We start from the raw sequence: 20,814 nt of genomic DNA on the forward strand, positions 1-20,814 counted from the left end.
ACATGGGAACAGAAGAAGGTGTGCCTATTGTGCTGGGTCCTAACCTGTGTTTGCTTTCAGACAGCCTGCAAGGTGCAGGGTTGACAGGTTGTCCCATGGAAGGAGAAAAGGGAAGACATGGTTACTGGTGCTGGTCTGTATTTTTTACACCCACATAGAAACCCCTTTCAACCTTTTGCCACTATGTCAAGTACCTAGTCTAACCCACTTCACATACTTAGATTTAACAATTTCATGGCTCAACATTTTACTTCTGTTTCCCCTGGTGTCATATTAGGGTTTATATTCAAGCTATCACTGAAAATATACTTACTACTAAGACCAGTAAAACCCTAATAGGAAAACAAGCCTAGCTTCAGCAACTTGGCTGGTGCTCAAGCTATTGTTTAAAGCCTTGATGCGGACATGTGAAAGCAGCAAATAAGTTACACAACAGAACCTCTGTGCAACATAGGAAGGGTGAAGCAGCAGCGGTGAGCGTGACACTTAGCCTGTTACACAGCGCAGAATCCCCTTTCTATGAATTAATTCCAACAGAGGTGACATAATTAACAGGATAAAAACTACAAAGATTTCACCACAGCTCTCCCACAACCCTCAACACCCAATGTCAGACTCAGATTAAAGACTTGGTTTTCACGCTCTTATTCTTAATCATATATTATCAATTTGTGGATATCATCAATGGTTCTTGATATAAATTTTGTCTTTGTGTCAAGTGATGCAGTTTTGGATCACTAAACAGCACCAGATTTAGCTTTTCATTAAAATTCTGCAGTAAGACAATTCCCTGCAGTGGAACAGACTACAGACACTGAATAATCAAACATGAGCAAAACCCACCTCTCATAGTACCTGCCAAGATGACAACCAAAAGAAAAACAAAAGTATAATTAGTAACAAGGCACTTACATTTCACTGAATTCTCCTGCAGTACGATTTCAAGTGATTTTCCCTTCTTTGAAAATTATACTTGAGAATCACCTTTGTTTAACACCACCACCTCGTAAAATAACATTTCTGCAGAAGAAAACTATGTTGCTAGGATGAATCATTGTGCTACTTTTACCACCCAAATCATCCCTTCCCACCCAATTACTAGACTTACCCAGGTTCTTTTAGGCAAGGAGCCATTTCACAGTGCAATGTGACTGTCACACCCATTTACAGTTACTTCTATAAGTTTTAAGACAGTTCTTTGTATCACCCAGCACTACCTTCAACCCTAATCATTATCTTACATTATTGTTGGGATCACTATGGTGGAGACTCACCTATCCCTGTATCTGTCATATACCGGATCCATGTAGCGCATCCTGTAGTAATAGTCAGGAGGGGGAGGCGGCAGTCTCCGCTGCATGTAGTCTCCGTACCGATCTCCCCGGTCCCGGTCATACCCGTCATCGTACGCAGGTGGGGGTGGACCACGGCCACCGCCAACACCACCGCTAGAGGCGTAAATTAAGTCTTTAAGATACAACAGTCTCCTACTTAACTTGTGTTTTTAAGCTAGTCTCTGCTAGTTTTTCTTGTTTCAGAACTATTGATGACATTTATGTTATGATTTAAACTTTGATTTAAACAGAAAGGAATACTGGTAAGCCAAAATGTCTTTGGCGCTCCAAATGACATAGCAAGGTTTCGAGGCCACTTGCTCCTATTCCAGTTGATGTGAGTCTATGTAATAAGAAACAGAAAATCAGATGAAGATGAGATGCCTACCCGCCCCTGCCTCTCTTCCCCCCGTCTGTAGGGCAGTCTCTGGACCAGTGGCCCATCTTGCCACATCTGTAGCACTCTCCCCGGCTCCCCTGGCCTGGTTGTGTGCGCACCTTACTCTTGGACATCTACACAAGCAACAGGGAAACACAATGAGATTACTCATCATCCTATGCTAAATCACATAACACAAAAACTGTACATCAAAACAAAGATTACATCGCAAAAAGCAGTAATTTAAAAAAAAAATTATAACATATCATTCATCAATAACTCCAAAGGTTAAAAACAAAATGGTATCAAAATGCTAGATAACATAACTATGTTACATAAGGGGGCACACCCCAGTTTATTTGGGGTTTCAAATGGTGGCGGCACACCCTGAAGTCTAGCGACCATCTCTTCCAGGGAATTATCCTGAAACAAATAGCTGGTTATGGGGTGAGAGGATATTCCTTCAGCTACAACACCAACTGAGTTTCTATCCTTCAACTTCTTTAATTTTGAAAAAATTATAGGGAAAAACCATTATTTTCATGTCAAAAATGATGCACAAAATCGGGCATTTTCGCATTGGATAAAACAGATGAAGCAGATTTTTCCGGCAAGCACGACTGATACTGCCAGAAAGAGGAAAGTCTAAAGAGTAATCCAGCCAATTATGAAGAAAATTCTAGTACTACTGTACACTGTACCTCAACAGTGATTCTTGTTCCCATCCATTCAGTGTTGGTCAACGCCTTGATGGCATCATTAGCATCCTGCTCATTATCCATATGCTGCAACAAAAATGACATACATGATGAAACACTTTCAAATCGATTTTTTATGGAGAGAAGTACTACTTTTCATACATGAAGACATGACATTGCTTGTGATATGTTGAAAACTGTAGACACAGACTATTCTATCATCTTTTCAGATAATCTTTAAATCTGCACTGATCTGGAATATGGATTCTGTAATCAACTTACCACAAAGCCATAGTTCTTGATAATGTCACACTCATTTACTTTGCCGAATTTCTCGAACAAGTCCTGCAAGTCTTTCTTCCGAGCAGGCTGTGGCACATTTCCCACATATAACTTGGTCGTCATCTCACCTGTGAAGACAAACAAAATATAACCATGAATTCAGTGACAGTTTGTATGTGTTTCACTTACAGTATTATATCAGAAGCAATTGAGGCAATGAGGCTACAGTAATGTATGAATTCTTTTAATCCGACCATATTGCAGCAACTCCTTTTTGTTGCAAAGCAGTCTGTGTTCGGTGTAAGCCATATTTCTATAATGTCTGATGGTTTGCCAGGAGACTTTTTACCATGGTGGATTTGAAACTACCCATGTTATCACACATAAAAAGGTTTAGACTAAATGACTGCTACAAAGGTAGATTTTTTGGTACATTTCCTTTAGACTTTCACTGAAAACACATTGTTTAATTTTTTATCTGCTCCATTATAAAGTAAGGGAATGATTCAAAATCAATCAAATGATACTTGACTTGACTCAAGTGATACACTTGACTTGATAGAGTAATTTAGTAATCTACTGGGGGTACAAACTGAAAGGATTGATGCTGCTATACATTCAAGATCTGACTCTAGACACCATTCAGACAATGTCAATATTTGATGGTTGCAGCTAAACAAGCTAGTCTTCTTGGTGATCAAGTAACTATTATAAATGCTGTTGACTTTTTGCACATGAGACAGTGTTGCATGATGGGAGATCAGGGGATTAGCATGTCAAAGCTGCCCTGCGCCTGCAGCACCTGCTCGTGTGTTTCACACAAAATTTACGCTTTATTCGTGTCCGAGAACATCATTCGCATCAACATCCATGTAAGACATCTCATACGCTCAGCTCATATACTAGTACATCTGCAACAGGGACCGACGAGCGGGCACAGCGTGCAGCGCCACGGGACGCCGTATATGTCTCACGAATTTTGACACAAACCCTGACACACACAAAGACGGTCTCACTTTCAACACCTCACCTTTGCTACTGTTCCGCCCAGGGAATGGCCTACCACGGTTGAACGACATCCTACCTTCTGTGGAAGCGCGGAATGCTTAAGAATGCCTGAACTACCCCTTACACCGCGAAAAAAAACGCGAAAATTCCCCTGAAGCAAACCCTTTCCACACTCGCTAGACTCGGCAAAATGGCGGTACTGCTAACCACGTGACATTGGGAGGCAAGCAGATCATCTAGTTAAAGTACTTCTGATTGGTCCAATTTTCAACAAATTTCCTGAACCATTCCTGTTGACCAATCACGTGTAAGGTAACAGAATAGTAGTGTAGAATATACCATCCAAAGAGTAATTAGGAATTAGACCTGTTCATTAAAAATTGCTCATATGAGCCATCTAATCATTCTACTGCATACATCACGTATGTATTGAACTAAATTCTGTTAAGAGTACCTCAAATAATATTGTTGTTTTCAGTGTATGGTATGTAAGGTGTACACTAGAAATTATCTTCCCTATGATATGAATGTAGCATTCTAAAATGGCTGTCTGAAAACCATAGTAACCTGTGTAATCGATCTAGTCCACTTCGTATCTGTACAGCAAATCCGCCAGTATTTCCCTCTGTCAAGGCAGAAACTCTCTGTGTGTGAATATCAAGATCGACAGAAACTTATTGTGTTCTCCCAAGGACATTATCGTTCATATAACGTCCTTCATTCTCCTGAATCTGACGCAGACATGCCGATCACCGTGAAAGACTACACTTGGGAAGAGACTGAGACGTCTGTGTTCATCACAGTCCCGCTCAAGGGCGTACAGGCGAGGAAGACAGATATATTCTCCACAGACAAATACATCAAGGTGAACTACCCTCCCTACTTGTTTGAGGTTGACCTGTTCGCACCCGTGGTGGATGATAAAAGCACGGCTCAGGTGGGAAATGGCACAGTCGTCTTCAAGCTTGTCAAGAAAGACCCCGGTATCTGGACCCAGCTTGCAGCGTCTGATGCTGGTGACAAGAAAGCTATGATAGAGAAGAGAGAGAAGGAGATTGAGAAGGCGCAACAGAGAGCAGAAGAACAAAAGAAAGCTGCAGCAGAACGGAAGAGACAGGAACAGAAGTACGCACTTCGTGAGCAGATGAGACTAGAGGAAGAGGAAAGGAGAAGGGTTGAAAATGCAAAGAAAGCTGAGCGTGAGCAGGCGATGACTGAGCTGGAAACTTGGAAACAGCAGCAAGTTCAGAGTGAAATTATTAAGAGGGATGAGAATCAAGTCAAGCCTGAGAAACTAGAGCGAAGAAATGAGGTGGCTAAAGAGGAAGGGCAGAAGCTACCAGTCAGTGCACATACAGCGCAAAAGATTGAACCTGCCAAAAAAAAGGAGCAGACTGCTAAAAGTAAGTTGTCCATGTTTGATGATGATGATGCCAACATTCCAGCTATCAGGTCCAAAGGGAAGATTGAGGTTTCCTTTACACCAAGGGTCTTCCCAACCCCTGTGAGGGAATCTAAGCTTCATGAGGAGGAGGAGTGGCTGAAGAAGCAGACAGAAGCCATGCGGGCTGCTGAGATCGATGATCCAAACTTAAGTGAGGAAGAGAAAAATCCCCTGTGGCTGAAGGAAAAGGGCGACGGATTTTACAAGTCTGGGAACGTCCTTGCCGCCGTGAATGCATACTCACAAGCTATCCGAATGGACAGTAAGATGCCAGCTCTCTATTCCAATAGAGCTGCCTGTCACCTGCAGATCAGGAACTTTCACAAAGCTGCGCAGGACAGCTCTCGGGCACTGGAGCTGTTGACCCCTCCTGTACCTGCGAACGCAGCAGCCAGGTGTAAAGCCCACGTGAGGAGAGGCACGTCTCTCTGTCAGCTGGAGATGTATGTTGAAGGTTTGATGGACTATGAAGCAGCACTGAAAATTGATCCCAAGAATGAGACTCTTGCACAAGATGCTGAAAGAATTCGGCAAATCATACAGGGTAGCACTGGCAAGAATGACAATGACGCATTAGAATCATTAGATTAGAGCAGAAACCGTTTGTTTGTTTGCTGACCCATTTACGGGACCTGGTATGATTTGTAAGCCAAAATTTCTGATATGTTTCCAACAAATAGGTTTGATTAAAATTTTGAATTTTTTTTACTCTGTAACACATTCCAAAATTGCATCGGATAGACTAGTATTGAATGGCATGTTAATGCATTTATTAGAATGATTTACATATTAAGGCCTTTTTTATATGAATTCATGTCATGAAGTTGAAAAATCAGTTCATTTGTCAAAATAAATTTTTTCAGCCAGTAGCTGAATTTTTAGCATTTGTGGTATGATTTCGTGTTTTGTATGATCACTGTATTTGTAAGAAGTGCAGGACCTGTCACCTTCACTCATTGCTGAAATACTTTTAGTAAAGTACTGTAGATAGGTAGTATCCAGATTTCCTGACTGCCTTTGTCTATTTGAGGTTTGCTTTTCTTGTCTGAACTTAAGTCTAGAGTAGATTATAGGTAAATTTTCTAAACTATAGAGTGATAAACTGATAATGTCTCCCTCTTGTATAACTTTTATCATTCATAGAATTGTACATTCATCCCTCAGAGTTATTATCATTAAAGTTTCAACTTTGGCAACTTCCCAGTAGTAAGTAAAGTTCTTGTTCCAATCATCAAAATACTGAACAGTACACATGAGTGCAGTCTTGGTATATCACTAGCCATGCAAAAAGTGTGGTTAATGCTTTCTCTTATCAATTTCAAATCAGTTGTATGACATCTTTGGGGACAGCAAAAGCTGTTCAAATCAAACCCAAAGTTTAACTCCACTCTTCAAGCAGATGTGAGGTCACAGTGGGGAGGAGAACTGTAACATGTTCCAGATATTTCACTTCACTAGTTTTACTTTGTTTAACATCAGGCCATGTTGATTGTATGGATAACATCCTCTGGGAACCCCAAAACTGATGCGAGAGTGAAAATAAAAAGTTTCTCCCCAGATATGTGGGTGGTATCGTCTGGCATGATTCATTTCATTGAAGGGGAAAAATACTTATCGCGGACCTTTTACTCATCAAATTACTGACATTTGTCTTATTGTAGAATCACCTTTCAAAAGATGCTTTGTTTAATAATTTGTAAGAAAAATTTTGTCTTCATATTAAGTACAGTAAAATTCAAAAGTATTTCACTACACTGCTGGTCACCTATCTCAAAGTGTGATAATCCAAAATGGCGCGTGGTCGTGGTGGAAGAGGAGGCCGCCGACGAGAAGATAGACAGAAAGCGAAGCAACGACAAATAAACAGGGCTCTGAAGTTATCAGAGATTAACTCTAAAGCTAGATATCAACAGGAAGAGTATCTACGCCGCAGACAGCAAGCAGAAAAGTAAGGATCGGTGATGGAAAACAGTGCCTGTGTCACATGGGGAGGGGGGCGTAGAACAACATGCTTGCGCTTGCACGTGTTTCAGAAATAATTTCTGATTTTTCACAACAATTTGTTGTCCACAGCGATGCCCGAACAAATTAGCGAACTTTCCCTTATCATTTACTTGCTAAGACTGCTCTCGTTGTATTTGCACGTTTTCCCAAACTGTACGAACAAGTAGGCCAAAAAGCGTGAAATTATTCGGGTAAACAAATATATAAACATAATGTTTGTCAACACGCAACAAGAGCGGTTCAAACCGGAATTTCAATGTTGTTCCTGTCCGAAGATAATTCTTAATCTATAATTAGAAGCAAGGAAATTGTGCAGTGGGGCTTGAAAATAGATAAAACACCTATCGGTTAAGGTATGCTATATCATAATGCTATATCAAAATGTTGAATGATTTTTTTGTGTGTGAAAATAAAATAACTCTCACAATGTTTACAGAGATGCACTGAAGAAAGCACAGGGAGAATCAAGTCAACAGTCAAGACCAGATAAGGTTTCAATACATTTTGCTATCATTAGTATGCGACCCTGTAATTGCAGTAGTAACACTATACTGCTTTGCATGAGTCATGTGCAGGGTGTGGTGAATCATATATAAAGAAAGTAGTGATGGATCTTCATGGGGGCAATTTCGTTTGACTTGACTTGATGTTTATTGTGTTTTATAAAACTTGATTTGATAACATATGAATGAACTATGAATTATAAAAAATCATAAATTAATACAATAATTGGTATTGCCTATCATTGTTATTGGTTATTGGGTGGGCCGACTACTCACTCTTTGCAGCCAGGGGCTGAATTGCGAGGAGCTTACAATAGGCGGGGCTATATTGCAAGGGTCTGGAGCGAGCTGCCATTCGGCGCCACTCAGGTGACCTCAATACGACTGTCGCAAGTGTCTGGAGCGAGCTGCCATTCGGCGCCACTCAGGTGACCTCAATACGACAGTAATTGCCCCAGGTGCGGCCAAGGTACTGTAGGTTTTGAACCGCTCACACCGCACCATCGCACATGTGGCGGGTTCTTTTACGCGCCCGGGGTATGGCTCTCCCCAGACACGGGACCTCCATTTAACGTCCTATCCGAGGGACAACTGATTTTCACTTGAGTAAAGTGAGGAAAGTTCGTGTAAAGTGCCTTTCCCAGGGGCACAAGATCGGCAGCACGGCAGGCGGATTCGATCCCGCAACCTCTCGGTCACGAGGCGAACATAATACCACGCGGTCCCAATCATTAGATTTGACTTTATGATTTTTGGAGGTCAATACCTCGATGATAGAAATTAAAGTGAAGTAATGTTTTGCAGAATGATGAAGCATCATCATCATCATCCAGTGAGAGTGAAGATGAGAGGCAGACAGCGTATGATCTCCTAGTAACATCACTCCAGTCAAACAGAGATCAGAGCTCCTCTGAAGAGATCTCAGAATCTGAGGAGGAGGAGGAGGAGGAGAAGGATAGTGTACAGGAGGAGGAGGATGACATTGAAAGTGATGAAGACATTGAAGAGGAAGAGGGTGATGCTGAAGATGTCAGTACTGACAATGAGGAGGAGGAAGCTATTCCTGAGGACCAATCCACTGAAGAAGAAAAAACTCTAAAGGGAAAGAAGAGGAAAAAAGAAGATGATGGACAAGATGGAATCCTAGAGCAAAGGAAGATAAAAAAGAAGCTTAAAGCGACAAAAGAACAAGAAGACAGGGAGGAGCAAGAGAAGGAAGGACAGTGGTCTTCAGATGGAGAAAGTGAGGGAGATGACCTCGAAGAAGAAAAGTCCACGACTGGAAAAGGTAATACTATGTTCCACTTTTACTTTGTCACAGTTTGTAGTATTTATCTTCAGAAAAGATTAAACATTTTGTTTTGTATCACTTTCGCAAAGTCTTCTTATAGATATCTTCACACAGTAACAATTTAGCCACAGGAAAGAGTTACAGGTCAATGTTGCATACTGACTCATGGTACTGGGTATACTGTGCTTGTTCCTTACGCTGCAGACCCGTTTTGGCATCATCTGACCACTGAACTGCAGGAAGACCAGGTAGACAAGCTGGGGAAGCAGAGCAACTGGACGAGGAAGGAGGCAATGGTTTGTGTTTTGATAGATTGCATAGGTCTAGTCACTATTACAATATTGTGTGTGATGCACTTACTTACTTGTATTTTACTTGTTGTTGTGAAGTTAGTGTTAAGATAGGTAAAAAAAAGTTTTAGGACTCCATATTTTTTGTACTCAATTTGTTTTGTAAATGCTGTTTCAATACTTTCTCTCAATATTGGAAACTTTCTTACTTACTCACAACATGCTCTCTGCTATGACAGCTGTAGCTATATAATAATGCAGTACCCCAGACCTAATCAAACCAAACTTTTGTAAGAATGCCCACCCCTCATTCATAGGTGTATGATGTGATTATATCCTGCAGTGGAAAGGTCTCGGCAGACTTGTGCACACCTTCTGTACAGAGGTTCCCAATAGCAGCATCACTGTCAACAAGGACAGCATCAACAAAATGAATGTAAGCATTGTTGACCATATATTTCTTGTACAGTAAAATCCATTGATAGATGTCCTTTCTTCCCTTTAAAGATATCTCTGATTAAAGAATGATTTCACATCACTGCAAGTTGGTGATTGATAGCTGATGTAATTGAACACACAAATAAGATGAGGCGCAGATACAAGAACGGCACTGTTTGGTTCAATGTAAAATTTAATGTCAGACTCTTCTGTCATGTTTGCATTTTTCAAAAAAATCTGTAAATAGACTGACAGCGTCTTTTTTACTTATGAACAGGTTAAGGGACTTCTCTGTACTAACTGGATTGATGTGAATGGAGCAGACAGTCAGAAAAATGCAGAGGAAGTAAAATCGTCATCAGACGGTTGGTTTGTCAGATTGTTTTTTGAGCATCATACAATTATATTATGGACATTGCCTTACACATTTACCTACCTTTAACAAATTGGAGCTCGGTATGAAGAATAAAGGAATTGTGAAGGCTTTTTTCATATGACTTTAGTAACTTAAAGGCAGGCTATCATCTTGGCAATGAGAGTCACGGCCATCCATGCAATCAGCACGCTTGGGTGATGATGATCATTATCATTATCTCAGTACTGTAGAAAGATAAGCACTATAAGTCAGTACACTTTTCATACATGCATTCCTGTGTTGTGTAAAAAAACCGTCTTTGTTTTTATGTCACTTTTACAAACCCATAGCATCTGCAGTTGTAGTCCTTTTAACATCAACGCTTTCATGAAGACCACATTGCTGTTTTATGATATTGTTGTCTAGGTGAGTTCACAGCAAGGCAGAGGGAGCTGTTTTCACTGATGCACGGATACAAGGTAGTTACGCATTGTATAACATTGTATGAACTGTTTTTCCATTTCTGAGTTGACATCAGCTTTGATTCCATAGTCAATGAAGTTTTAGTGAAGTCAATGAAGTTTGTGAAAATTTTTCGCCAGTGTCTTTCTCACATATACAAATCCTCACTTCCATTTGCAGGACCTGTACTACTCAGAGAGAACACACCGAAATGGAGAGGAGTTGAGAAAGCTGTACTGCCTACATGCCCTAAACCATGTGCTGAAGTATGTAACTTAGTTTGCTAGTATGAACACTTTGTGAGTCACATTCTTTATGAAGCAAATCTTAGTGCTACAAACTTACATACTATTTTAGACCTGTTGTGATGAAATACCTTTCACATTTATACAGGACTCGAAGTGTGGTAACAAGACACAATACCAAGCTGAAACTTGGGGCAGAAGTTGATCCAGACTCAGAGTAAGTTCTTGTTTGCATAGTTACAACCAGCATTCAAGTATGACTAGCATACATTGTAGATGCCGCTTCAAAGATACACGTAAGTCCACTTTGAAATGCAGCCATCTAGACACACCTGGCTTGTGGGAACAAAGCCTTCAGCTTAGGGAACAAATACATGTCATTGCAAAGACGGGTCAATAGTGACCGCTCAAGTCGCTAAAATTAAGTTACCATTGACAAATCAAGAATTACAGTACAGTCAAACCTGTCTATAGCGGCCACTCAAGGGACTGGTCAAAATTGGCCACTATAGAGAGGTGGCCACTATAGAGAATATGCTAATTAATTGACCACAAGCAATAAGTTACACATGGTTTTAGTACCCACTGATCTTTATTCACATAATACAGTACTGTACATGTACTGCAATGATTTTACACTATATGTATTAAGAAAACAAAAGCTATAAAAAGTTTTAAATGTTCTACAGTTGATATTGTCTGAAGAGACCGGTATCGTCATATTTCTTTGATCTTTCGTCTTGTATCCTTTGATACTTCGCCGTCCGTGTGTTCCCTCCCGCGTTCACACGTCAGGTTCGCCCATTATGCTAATGTGGTACTCACAAGAAAAGTCTCGTCATTTTAGACTTATCTCTTAATAAATGTAAGAATAAAATCCACCATAGTCTGAAGTTCATATCATTTTGTCTTTGTAACAATTCATTTAGAAAGTTTTTGTGATAAAAATTAACCTAAGCGATAGTGTATTAGAACGTAACTTTAACGCAATTTACCTCTGTAATATTGGTGTCGTCTATTGACCTTATATGACCTCGCTTGTCGGCGGGTATGGGTAGCGCCAGTTTACGAAGTTTTGTTTTGAAAATAAATCAAAGACGATACGGCAGCTGTATATGGCCGAACGCGTGCCGAAACATAGATCAGCGGTCCGCGTGGCCGTAATCGGCAGTGTTTTTGTACCTGCGGGACCGGAAATCGTGTGGCCGTGGCCGCGTTGGACAGGTGGCCGCTAAGCCTATTTCTTAATCATTACGAATCCAAGGGACCGACAAAAAGTGGCCACTATGGGCAGGTGGCCGTTATGCAAAGGTGGCCGCTAATACAGGTTTGACTGTACCTGTTAAATTTTTTTACCTGTTGCAGTGAGTACCAGGACCAGGGACTGACCAGGCCGAAGGTCCTGCTGGTGGTCCCCTTCAGAGAAGCAGCGCTCAGAACTGTACACATCATCACCCAGCTCATGAGGAGACCAGACGGGAAGGTACATGTTTAGATGATTGCCTCTTTTGAATGGAAATATTTTGTATTTATCAATTGAGAAGCTATTGCTCCTGCCAAACACTCAAATGGTTTGAAGAAAATAGCTACAGTAAACAGGCGATCACTATAGGCAGAATTGTTAATGCTTGGATCAACGTCATTAGTACAGATTAGATTGCTCAGACAACTTGATATTGTGGTTAACTTGTCACTTAACATTTCCTTTTGTTTCCTTAAATGAACGTCTTAATCAATATAAAGTCTTGTTTCTGCAGCCTGTAGAAGTGATGAACAAGAAGAGATTCCAGGATGAATATTCCGAGATAGAACATGCTCCTCCAAAAGTCCCCCTTCCAGGTATGTATGAGCAGGGTAAAATTGTGATTCGTAGTAGAAATTATGGGTCTCTTAGTAAGGAAGGTTGATATACTGTTTTAGTACCAAACACTGCAAACCTTAGTGATGTCAATGATCATGAGTAGTAGTCTTCATTTTGAATTTTCTGATGACCATGTTACATTGTGTACTGTTCCTTGCTTTCCCCAGAGGATTTTGAAGCCACTTTTGCTGGAAACATTGACGACCACTTCAGGATCGGCCTGGCCGTGTCCAGACGAAACATCCGCCTGTATTCCCCATTCTACCTGTCAGACATCATCATCGCCTCTCCTCTGGGACTCAGGACAGTCATCGGTGCAGAAGGGTATAAATCGAAATTTCGTCATTGTCTAAGTTCCCACTTGGCCTTTTGCAGTTGTGTTGGGTTTTACTTTTTGGTTTGATAAAGTCTTGCAGTAGGAAAATTTCTTGTTCAAGAAATCTGCAAGGTCTAGACAACATTTTTGGCAGCAATGGTGCAATGTGCCCTCTCAATCACTGCACAGTTTTTAGGGAATAGCTGACGTTTTCCACATCCGATGGTAGATTTTTAGACAGAAGATACTAGTACACTGGACTCTCTTTTGATTTTAAATTTGGAATCCTTTTGGCAATCCACAAAGTCATTGACAGTGGGACACCAGCCTTGCTGAACAGAAGAGCTGTCTATGATAACACAGTGCTACCATTTGCCATTCCCCAGGGAAAAGGACAGAGACTATGACTTCCTGTCATCCATTGAAGTCCTAATCCTGGACCAGGCAGATACCTACCTCATGCAGAACTGGGAGCACATACAGGTAACTACTAGTATGTACCAGATCTGAAGTAATACAGAGATAGGTGGGACATTGTTGGATGTCTGTAGCTTTGGTTTATCAAGATGGTGCTCCTCAGATCTTAAGATTTTCTTTTATGTCATACCTGTGACGCGAAAATGTTGGATACGGGTGTTCCGGACCGGGTGATAACTTCCGTATCAGACCGGCTCTAAGTTGTATCACACTGGCTCCATTTGAATAAATCAAACTGTTTCGAGCGGGACGAGTGCGGTGCCATCGAAAGTTTGAATACCTGATTCGGACGTTGGAACATTACAACACTTTTTGTTCGAGGGCACCAAATTTGTTCAACTTCTGGCGCATTTCGCATCAAAACAGGGGTTTTCTCAGGTGGGTATGACATGAAAAAAATCCCTCCCACAGGTCGGATCACCCTCCGGCCGTCGGGCTGGTACCTGGTCTAGGTGAATACAGAACATGCTCTATCCTTGTTTTGTAACCTTTTCTTCTTTTTGATATCACCTCCCAACAGCACCTGATGCAGCACATGCACCTGCAGCCGAAGGAGACACATGAGACAGACTTCTCCAGGGTCAGGATATGGTACCTGAATGGATGGTGAGCATCTATATGCTCACGTTGCATAAACCTTAGGACACTGATTCCATATGTTAGAATAGAGGTCATGATCTGGCAGGATCAGCGATGCTACCGGTAGATCTAGAGATCGGGATCAGAGTCCCTGTTGACAGAGATCATGATCAGAATCCCTGCCACTTTATCAATACAATCATTGAGCCATAGATTACATGAAAAGCAAGACGAACTCTGCATTTGAGATTTGATTTAGTAGTATGCTAAATGTGATCAGTATACAAATAATTGACGGAATTGTAGACCTGATGTTCCTTGATCAAATTCTTTTGAAAGTGAAAGTGAAGGAATAGAAGGGGTTTGAAGAAATGAACTAGTACATGTATGTAACAGATGTTTATCTATATAAATGAATGAAGTATTTTACACCATGTATTTCAGGGCCAAGTACTACAGACAGACCCTGATCTTCAGCAGCATCACCAGTCCAGAGATCAATGCCATCTTCAACAAACAATGTCACAATATCCTTATTCAAGTTCACATCATGCAAGCTGCTTATGACTTCCATCTGCTACAGACCTACAAGTATAAGGCTGTACAAGGAAAATTGCCTGGCAGTCCATTAATCCACAGCATTTTATTTCTGAACTGTTGAACTGTTATTGTTATCATACTTAAATTTATCATACTTAAAGTGGTCACTACAAACAGGAACCTATGATTGCCTGTGTCAGTGGGAAAAATCATCTAAGGGACTTCCAAAAAGTAGAGGTTTTGTCTCACTCCTTCGATACACTTCCTCGTTTGTGTTCCTCCTTGACTAGCCAACATTATTCAGGTAAGGTGCAGGTGTCCAACCCCCCCACTAGGGGAACCATATGCCAGGTGGCCCTTCAGCTGCCGCAGGTGTTCCGACGGGTGGAGTGCTCTTCCTTCACACAAGCAGCGGATGCAAGATTCAACTTCTTCGTCTCCCAGGTATACGACTATTTTTTTTTTCATTGTACAGCAAAGTGATGTTTTGGTGTACAGGCCTAATATCAGAACGCACAATGTAATATGTTGTAGTGTTTTGTAATATGTTGTATTACGTTTGAAGTGTTACAAATGTTGACATTGATGTGCAATTTTAGTCAGAGACAAACTATTAGAAAAAAAAGCTGTAAAGATATCAGTTGATCAACTTGTAAAGATCCAAGTTATTTGCATACATTTTGTCTTGGTTGCATCAGATCACTTATGTATGAAATGGTATGTTGAATACATGTGGTATGGTACTGTTGATACTTTTGCATATGTATGTTTAGTACTGCATAATGATCAATCATTCAATATTTAGAAGGTTCTGGAGTTTGGCTTTTGAAGATGTGGAATGATGATGTATTGATACACCATGAATCATGAAGTCACACAATCTGTTTCCTTGGTTAGTGATAAACCCTGAATGTTTCCTGTCCACTTCTGTAGATCCTACCCCAGATTAAAGATGGAAACATGCAGCGCACCCTGTTCTTTATCCCCTCCTACTTTGACTTTGTGAGGATCAGAAATTTCTTCAGACAAGAGGATATCACCTTTGCACAGATCTGCGAGTAAGTGTGAAACTTCCGTTTTCTCATTTAATCTGTCATTATAAGGTCAGCTTGTCACTTCTTTCCTTGAAGTCAAATTACAGCAGTCTTTTAGTGAGGAAACTACATTTGTACTAGTAAATGGATGGATCCAACTATGGTAAGAAAAGTTGTTCTGTCTTACAAAAGATGATGGACATCTGTCGTTGTAGACTTGTTGCTATCCAATATTGTTGACATCGTTTTCTTTAATTTCCACCAGGTATACGACCCAGGCCAACATTTCCCGTGCTCGGCAGTACTTCCAACAGGGAGACAGACCATTCCTGCTGTTTACTGAGAGATTCCACTTTTTCAGAAGGCAAGTTCTAAAATGAGTTCTCCAAAGATATGCTGGCCTACGTACATGTCATATACATGTACCTCAGTCTTTATTTCACTGTGAGAAGAAATCTGTTTGGTTTTGATAGAGGTAAAGTGTATTTCCGAAATTACCTCTATACTAGAGTAGAAGCCAGTTACTAGTAATTGCACAATGGATTAACGCACACTTCTGCGGTCCAACTGGATAACTTTGCATTATTGCACCAGCCGGATAATTACGCGAATTATGCTGGCAAATAGGCTGTGCAATTAAACGGATTCTACTGTATAACTTTAATCTCACTTGCACACTTATCATCATTTTTGACATGAAAGCCTAAATGAAAATACGGAATTTAAACTCCTCCTGTTTGCCATTTACCCTGCAGGTACAGGATAAAAGGCATCCGCAGCCTGGTGTTCTACGAGCTCCCGCTCTTCCCACACTTCTACAGCGAGCTGTGCAACATGCTGGAGGCAGGCGGCGAGGAGGGGGTGTTGGACAGGACCTGTACGGTGCTGTACACCAAGTACGACGCACAGAGACTTGCCGCTGTGGTGGGCGCCAGCCGGTGTGGACACATGATCACCTCCGGAAAGAGTGTCCACATGTTTGTGACAGGGGAGCAAGGGTAGATGGTGTTACACATTTGTATGGTTTCCTGATCATCCATTGAAGACTAACATTAGTAACAAATCAGTAATTTTATGGCGTTCAGTAAAACTTGCATACCAAGTTGAAATAGCTTTTATTATTATTTTTACCAGCCACAGACATAATGCTAATATGATTTATTATATATACAACCGCAGACATAATGCCAGGCACGGCTGCCATGTCACTGCACTGCAGTGCAGGTATTCAAAGTGATCAGGACAGCAGGCAGGCATGCATCTAGATGTACATCATTACATGTAATGAAAAACAAGTGCATCAATGTGCGTGGTGAACAATTTCTAACTTTGAATACTGTTGCATTCCCTTTGGTTGGTAGAGTGCCATGTGTATAATTAGGAATGCAGCTGTCTGATGAATATTTTAGTGTTGCTGTGTGACCCTGTAGTTTTGGATAGAATGTAACATTATTTTTTTCTACACCTTTACTTAGTTATTTAACTGAGTGCATTTAGCCCATGTTGGGCATGGATATGCAATAAAGATCATTGTTGTTGTTATATGGGGTTACTGGTGAGTCTCCTCTCACCCAGCACTGAAAACTCTGTCTTGTTAACATTTTGTCATGTCACCACTACATACATTGTAATATTCAAGGGTCACTGAGAGAGCTGCCCTGGTAAAGAAAACAGATCGTGGTTGTCCATCGTGTCCGATGCTGACTTCTGCGTGCCCTCCTCTCTCATCTGTTGTGCACTCGCAGGTGGCTCAGGAGTCCGATTCTGGACCTGCAGGGTCGTCCGCACTGCTCACAGCTGAACTGGGGCTGACTCTGCTGCCTGGTCACTGCTGCTGCTGCCGCTGCTTTGCGTCTGTTTCTGGCCTCTTCAATATTTGTTCTACGAGTCTTTTCGAGGTTTTCCTGTGCAAGCCTCGTTAGCGAACGCCAGCCACTTGGCTAAGTAAATAAATAATATTCTGTACAAAGTCTGTCATGTATCTATATCAGAAGTTTTGTACAGTGCATTCGTATTAGGCAACACAGCACTTTTCCACCACATTAAGAGATTTCACTGAGATTCATAGCCTGGTAAGTTCCCTTATCTATTGAAGCTTGTGTGTCTGGTACATGTGAGGCTTAAGATCTTCATATACACAATCTTTCTGACTTTCTCTAAGAAAAGTCTATGTACTGACTGGTACAGGTGGTGCAGAGGCAAAAGGGCTTTGGTAACGAGAGTCAAAATCAGGGTTGTAGGCACTGTTGCTATAGCAGTTCTTTGAGGCTGGGGAGGCTGTTTGCCGGGTGTCACTTTGGCCCTTCCTGCAGTAGCAGCAGCAGCAGATAGCCACAGTGGTGATGAGGAAGATGACAACTCCTGCACCAAGCCCGCCATAGAGAACCCAGGGTATATCAGTAGAACGTTCTGCAAAGCAAACTTCATGTTCACTTCATGCAAAGTTCATGAGGACATATAACGATGAGAGGACATATAACGATAACACTATTTCATGTTGCTGAAAAAGGTTTAAAGTTAGATTTTTTAGAATCATTGAACTCTGTTGTACATGTACATCCTGGAGTGAAAATGTGTCTCTTCTAGTTCTCGAGCCCACAGGGTCTGGCAATCCATGGGTCCATTGCTTGGTACTTTCATTCAGACTACTAACTAGGACATAGTACTACCCACAAAAAGAGAAGTGTTTCAACTTCAAGCAAGAGTCCGTAGTACACAAAAGTTCGTGAAGTAATTATGGTATTTGCGGTATGGGCTTGTGTATTTGATACCCTCTTTACTGGGAATAACAGCTTTCTTGAAACCTGTTTCCATTTATGTCCAGGTAGTTGTTTATTATAACACCAGGCAGAGTAGTAACAATCTCTGTAGGAGAGTAGCTTTATGTCATTCCTGGGCCGCAATAACATTCGATACGGGTGTTCCGAACTTAGTGATAGTTGATAATACCGACTGACTTGGGTTTAGCTTTTGGGGTCCTGAAATCCTTTCAGAACAGGCAAAAAAATGCTATGCATTCTTTACATCCACCAAGTACAGTTTGAGGAGGGGGGCAGTTATAGTTGCAGTAATTATAGGGATGTCAGAATTTCAGTCAAAGCGAGAGCGGGAGGCACTCCATAGCATTACCTTGTTGGTGGGCAGACATGCCCTGTTTCTGACATGTATGGGAGAATACACATATCTGTTACAGGCATTTGTTGCATGCATGATAGTTGCATACTGTTTTTGACTGAGGTATTGGGAATAGAACAGGGGGTTCTATTTGTTCGATATGGCATTCTACGGGAACAGTCCGATCCATTCTCCAAAACCTGAGAATACTGCTTTGTAATCCAAAATTGCTTTGCATTATCGGGACCTCAATAACTACCCATGGGAATGTAGCATTAGTTCAGCCATACCTGGTGAAGGTGGCTTCCCTTGTGAAGGTGTCTTGCCTTGTGAAGGTGTCGTCCCTTGTGAAGGTGTCTTACCGTGTGAAGGTGTTCCTTGTCCGGGAGCATTGATGTCATAGATGATGTCAGCTGTGTGGTTACCCTGGAAACCAGTGAAGTACTTGACCATGACTGCACTGTTGCTGTCCCGATCGTACAGATGGATGTTTCCTCCAGCTGTGGCCTGCAGGAGGATTTGTATCCTTGGAAATAGAAATGAAAAATTGAGAATGTACTTACTCTAACAGTGACTGAAAAATAACTGTTGTGTGAGAACAAACATAACCATCCGAATTTTGTACTAAAAAAGTAAAAGGTTAAAGACAAATTTAGTACAATTCCAACACTTTCCTCTACTGTGTCAATCTGCTAAACGTTGTAAGTAGTTTCATGCCTGCAGTGCAGAAGTCAAGCATGTAGCAAAGACTGATGGTGAACCATTGAAGAATGAATCAGCATTACCCTTGTCCATGTGAGACAGGCCAGTCGAGTGAGATGACCTCCTCACAGGTGAACATGTCCTGTTCGGGATTATCTGCTGTTGCTGTGCCTATGGCTGTGCTGCAGGTTGTCGTCGCAGAAGCAGAAATCTGAAAGTTCTCTGGAGGAATAACAGTTTTTCCTTAAATGGATACACAATCGTCATGTAAACTTTAGTTCAAATGATTTCAAATTTGTCTCAGAAGCAAATGAAATCTGATGGCAACAGATTTGAACAACAAGATGGTCAATGGGGTTCTCACCATTTTGCAGTGATACTACAATACTTGCTGCTGTGATGCCGAGAGCCATGCTTTTAACATAGACTGGCAGAGTAGGAAGGGAGTCTGGCTGGAAGGTCGCAGTCCACTTCACCCTGATCCGTTCAACTTGGGTCATGTTGAAGTAACCTGCATCACCATCCTCAATGGATTGGCTGCAACTGCCTGGGATCAAACATGGAAACTTGAGGATTAGAATACTGTTGGTTATGAAAGAGGAAAAAAATGGAGTGGTACAAAAGTAATATATCTTATCCCTCGTAGCAGTCCACTGTAACTTCAAATCAATTAACAACGGGAATAAAAGATGGAAATAGAAATAGAAATAGACAAGGAGAACTTTACCAAGACAGACATTACCTTTTACAGTGCCAAGCTCATTGTTTCCTGTTAGTTCATAGGAACAATCACGAAAAGCTGGAGCTTGCTGAACTGGAACGAAGAAAAAAAATCAACTTATAGAACTTCTGAAGTTCAAACCTGAATCAGGTAGATAGGGCTTATCTGTTGATATGTCACACTATCATGCACGTTTTACACGTTTTATGTATGATTAAGCTTAGGGCGAATTCTAGCATGTATTAACTTTGAGTCCCCCAGCTGCGTTGCTGAAACAAGTACTAAGTACATGTTTGATACCAAACGGCTACTTGAGCAGGTTAAAAAGTTAGCCATGATTCAACCTGGTTGCTTCCTTGCACTGAGATTTTTACAGGTAGTAAAAAAGACAACCCACCTGTGCGACAGTGGGGACCTCCGAAGCCAGGTGCGCAGGTGCAGGATTGAACACCTGCGGGACATGTCCCCGGGTAACAGCTGTTGCTGTCCTCACGCCACGAACAGGCCTCTGGAAAACATGTCCTAACATATCGAAAAACGTTATACCAAGGGTCGCTCTTATTACACTTTCCCCGTACGTGGAGCTTTGTATAGATAGTTTTCCGCATTTTTCATGGATCTCACCGCTATCAATCTTCGGTATTACGCAATACATCAGTATCGTGCAGGTGGATTTTCGGTCTAGCGTATTTTCTCGGAAAACTTAAATATCAACATGAATGTTAATCTCCAAGCAG

The 20,814-nt window shown here is 41.3% G+C and overlaps 4 protein-coding genes across 6 annotated transcripts in view; 2 read left to right on the forward strand and 2 right to left on the reverse strand.

Moving 5' to 3' along the window:
* The window catches only part of LOC118425877 (RNA-binding protein 4B-like), a 5,380-nt gene extending 1,462 nt beyond the window's left edge, over nt 1-3,918 (reverse strand). Inside the window, exons 1-7 of the mRNA XM_035835010.1 lie at nt 3,724-3,918; nt 2,694-2,821; nt 2,415-2,498; nt 1,723-1,847; nt 1,275-1,448; nt 844-855; nt 3-65 (exon numbers count right to left, since the gene is read on the reverse strand). Of these exons, the coding sequence (XP_035690903.1) occupies nt 3-65; nt 844-855; nt 1,275-1,448; nt 1,723-1,847; nt 2,415-2,498; nt 2,694-2,821; nt 3,724-3,772 (635 nt within the window). The 5' untranslated portion in view covers nt 3,773-3,918. The remainder of the gene's footprint in view (nt 1-2; nt 66-843; nt 856-1,274; nt 1,449-1,722; nt 1,848-2,414; nt 2,499-2,693; nt 2,822-3,723) is intronic.
* A 162-nt stretch (nt 3,919-4,080) lies between these two features.
* LOC118407842 (dynein assembly factor 4, axonemal-like) lies at nt 4,081-6,669 on the forward strand. Its single transcript, XM_035808424.1, has one exon. It carries the CDS (start codon nt 4,444-4,446, stop codon nt 5,734-5,736), a length of 1,293 nt encoding a protein of 430 aa, XP_035664317.1. The 5' UTR covers nt 4,081-4,443; the 3' UTR covers nt 5,737-6,669.
* Nucleotides 6,670-6,884: 215 nt separating this feature from the next.
* LOC118407544 (digestive organ expansion factor homolog) lies at nt 6,885-17,082 on the forward strand. Its single transcript, XM_035808065.1, has 19 exons — nt 6,885-7,093; nt 7,586-7,640; nt 8,457-8,940; nt 9,148-9,239; nt 9,577-9,669; nt 9,949-10,036; nt 10,453-10,505; nt 10,669-10,754; nt 10,882-10,950; nt 12,099-12,216; nt 12,491-12,572; nt 12,762-12,918; nt 13,297-13,393; nt 13,908-13,993; nt 14,411-14,493; nt 14,802-14,950; nt 15,440-15,564; nt 15,806-15,904; nt 16,296-17,082. The coding sequence occupies exons 1-19, from the start codon at nt 6,936-6,938 to the stop codon at nt 16,540-16,542; spliced, it is 2,421 nt and encodes an 806-aa protein (XP_035663958.1). The 5' UTR covers nt 6,885-6,935; the 3' UTR covers nt 16,543-17,082.
* Nucleotides 17,083-17,480: 398 nt separating this feature from the next.
* LOC118407632 overlaps nt 17,481-20,814 on the reverse strand; it is a 6,655-nt gene continuing 3,321 nt past the window's right edge. For 2 of the 3 annotated variants that reach the window (XM_035808248.1, XM_035808179.1), the window contains 6 exons: nt 20,475-20,585; nt 20,099-20,170; nt 19,721-19,903; nt 19,440-19,578; nt 18,945-19,180; nt 17,481-17,949 (listed from right to left, as the gene is read on the reverse strand). In XM_035808248.1, coding sequence (XP_035664141.1) covers nt 17,708-17,949; nt 18,945-19,180; nt 19,440-19,578; nt 19,721-19,903; nt 20,099-20,170; nt 20,475-20,585 — 983 coding nt within the window. In that variant the 3' untranslated portion in view covers nt 17,481-17,707. The remainder of the gene's footprint in view (nt 17,950-18,944; nt 19,181-19,439; nt 19,579-19,720; nt 19,904-20,098; nt 20,171-20,474; nt 20,586-20,814) is intronic. The other variant, XM_035808318.1, reaches the window with a different exon arrangement.

The sequence above is a fragment of the Branchiostoma floridae genome, chromosome 1, assembly GCF_000003815.2.
Source record: "Branchiostoma floridae strain S238N-H82 chromosome 1, Bfl_VNyyK, whole genome shotgun sequence".
NCBI classification, from domain to species: domain Eukaryota; kingdom Metazoa; phylum Chordata; class Leptocardii; order Amphioxiformes; family Branchiostomatidae; genus Branchiostoma; species Branchiostoma floridae.

Bases quoted from the DNA above. Each gene is read 5' to 3' on its own strand.
- LOC118407544 (XM_035808065.1), top strand. From the start codon at position 6,936: ATGGCGCGTGGTCGTGGTGGAAGAGGAGGCCGCCGACGAGAAGATAGA. The intron at 12,217-12,490 runs GTACATGTTTAG...TTGTTTCTGCAG, and splicing joins TGAGGAGACCAGACGGGAAG to CCTGTAGAAGTGATGAACAA. The intron at 12,573-12,761 runs GTATGTATGAGC...TGCTTTCCCCAG, and splicing joins TCCAAAAGTCCCCCTTCCAG to AGGATTTTGAAGCCACTTTT.
- LOC118407842 (XM_035808424.1), top strand. From the start codon at position 4,444: ATGCCGATCACCGTGAAAGACTACACTTGGGAAGAGACTGAGACGTCT.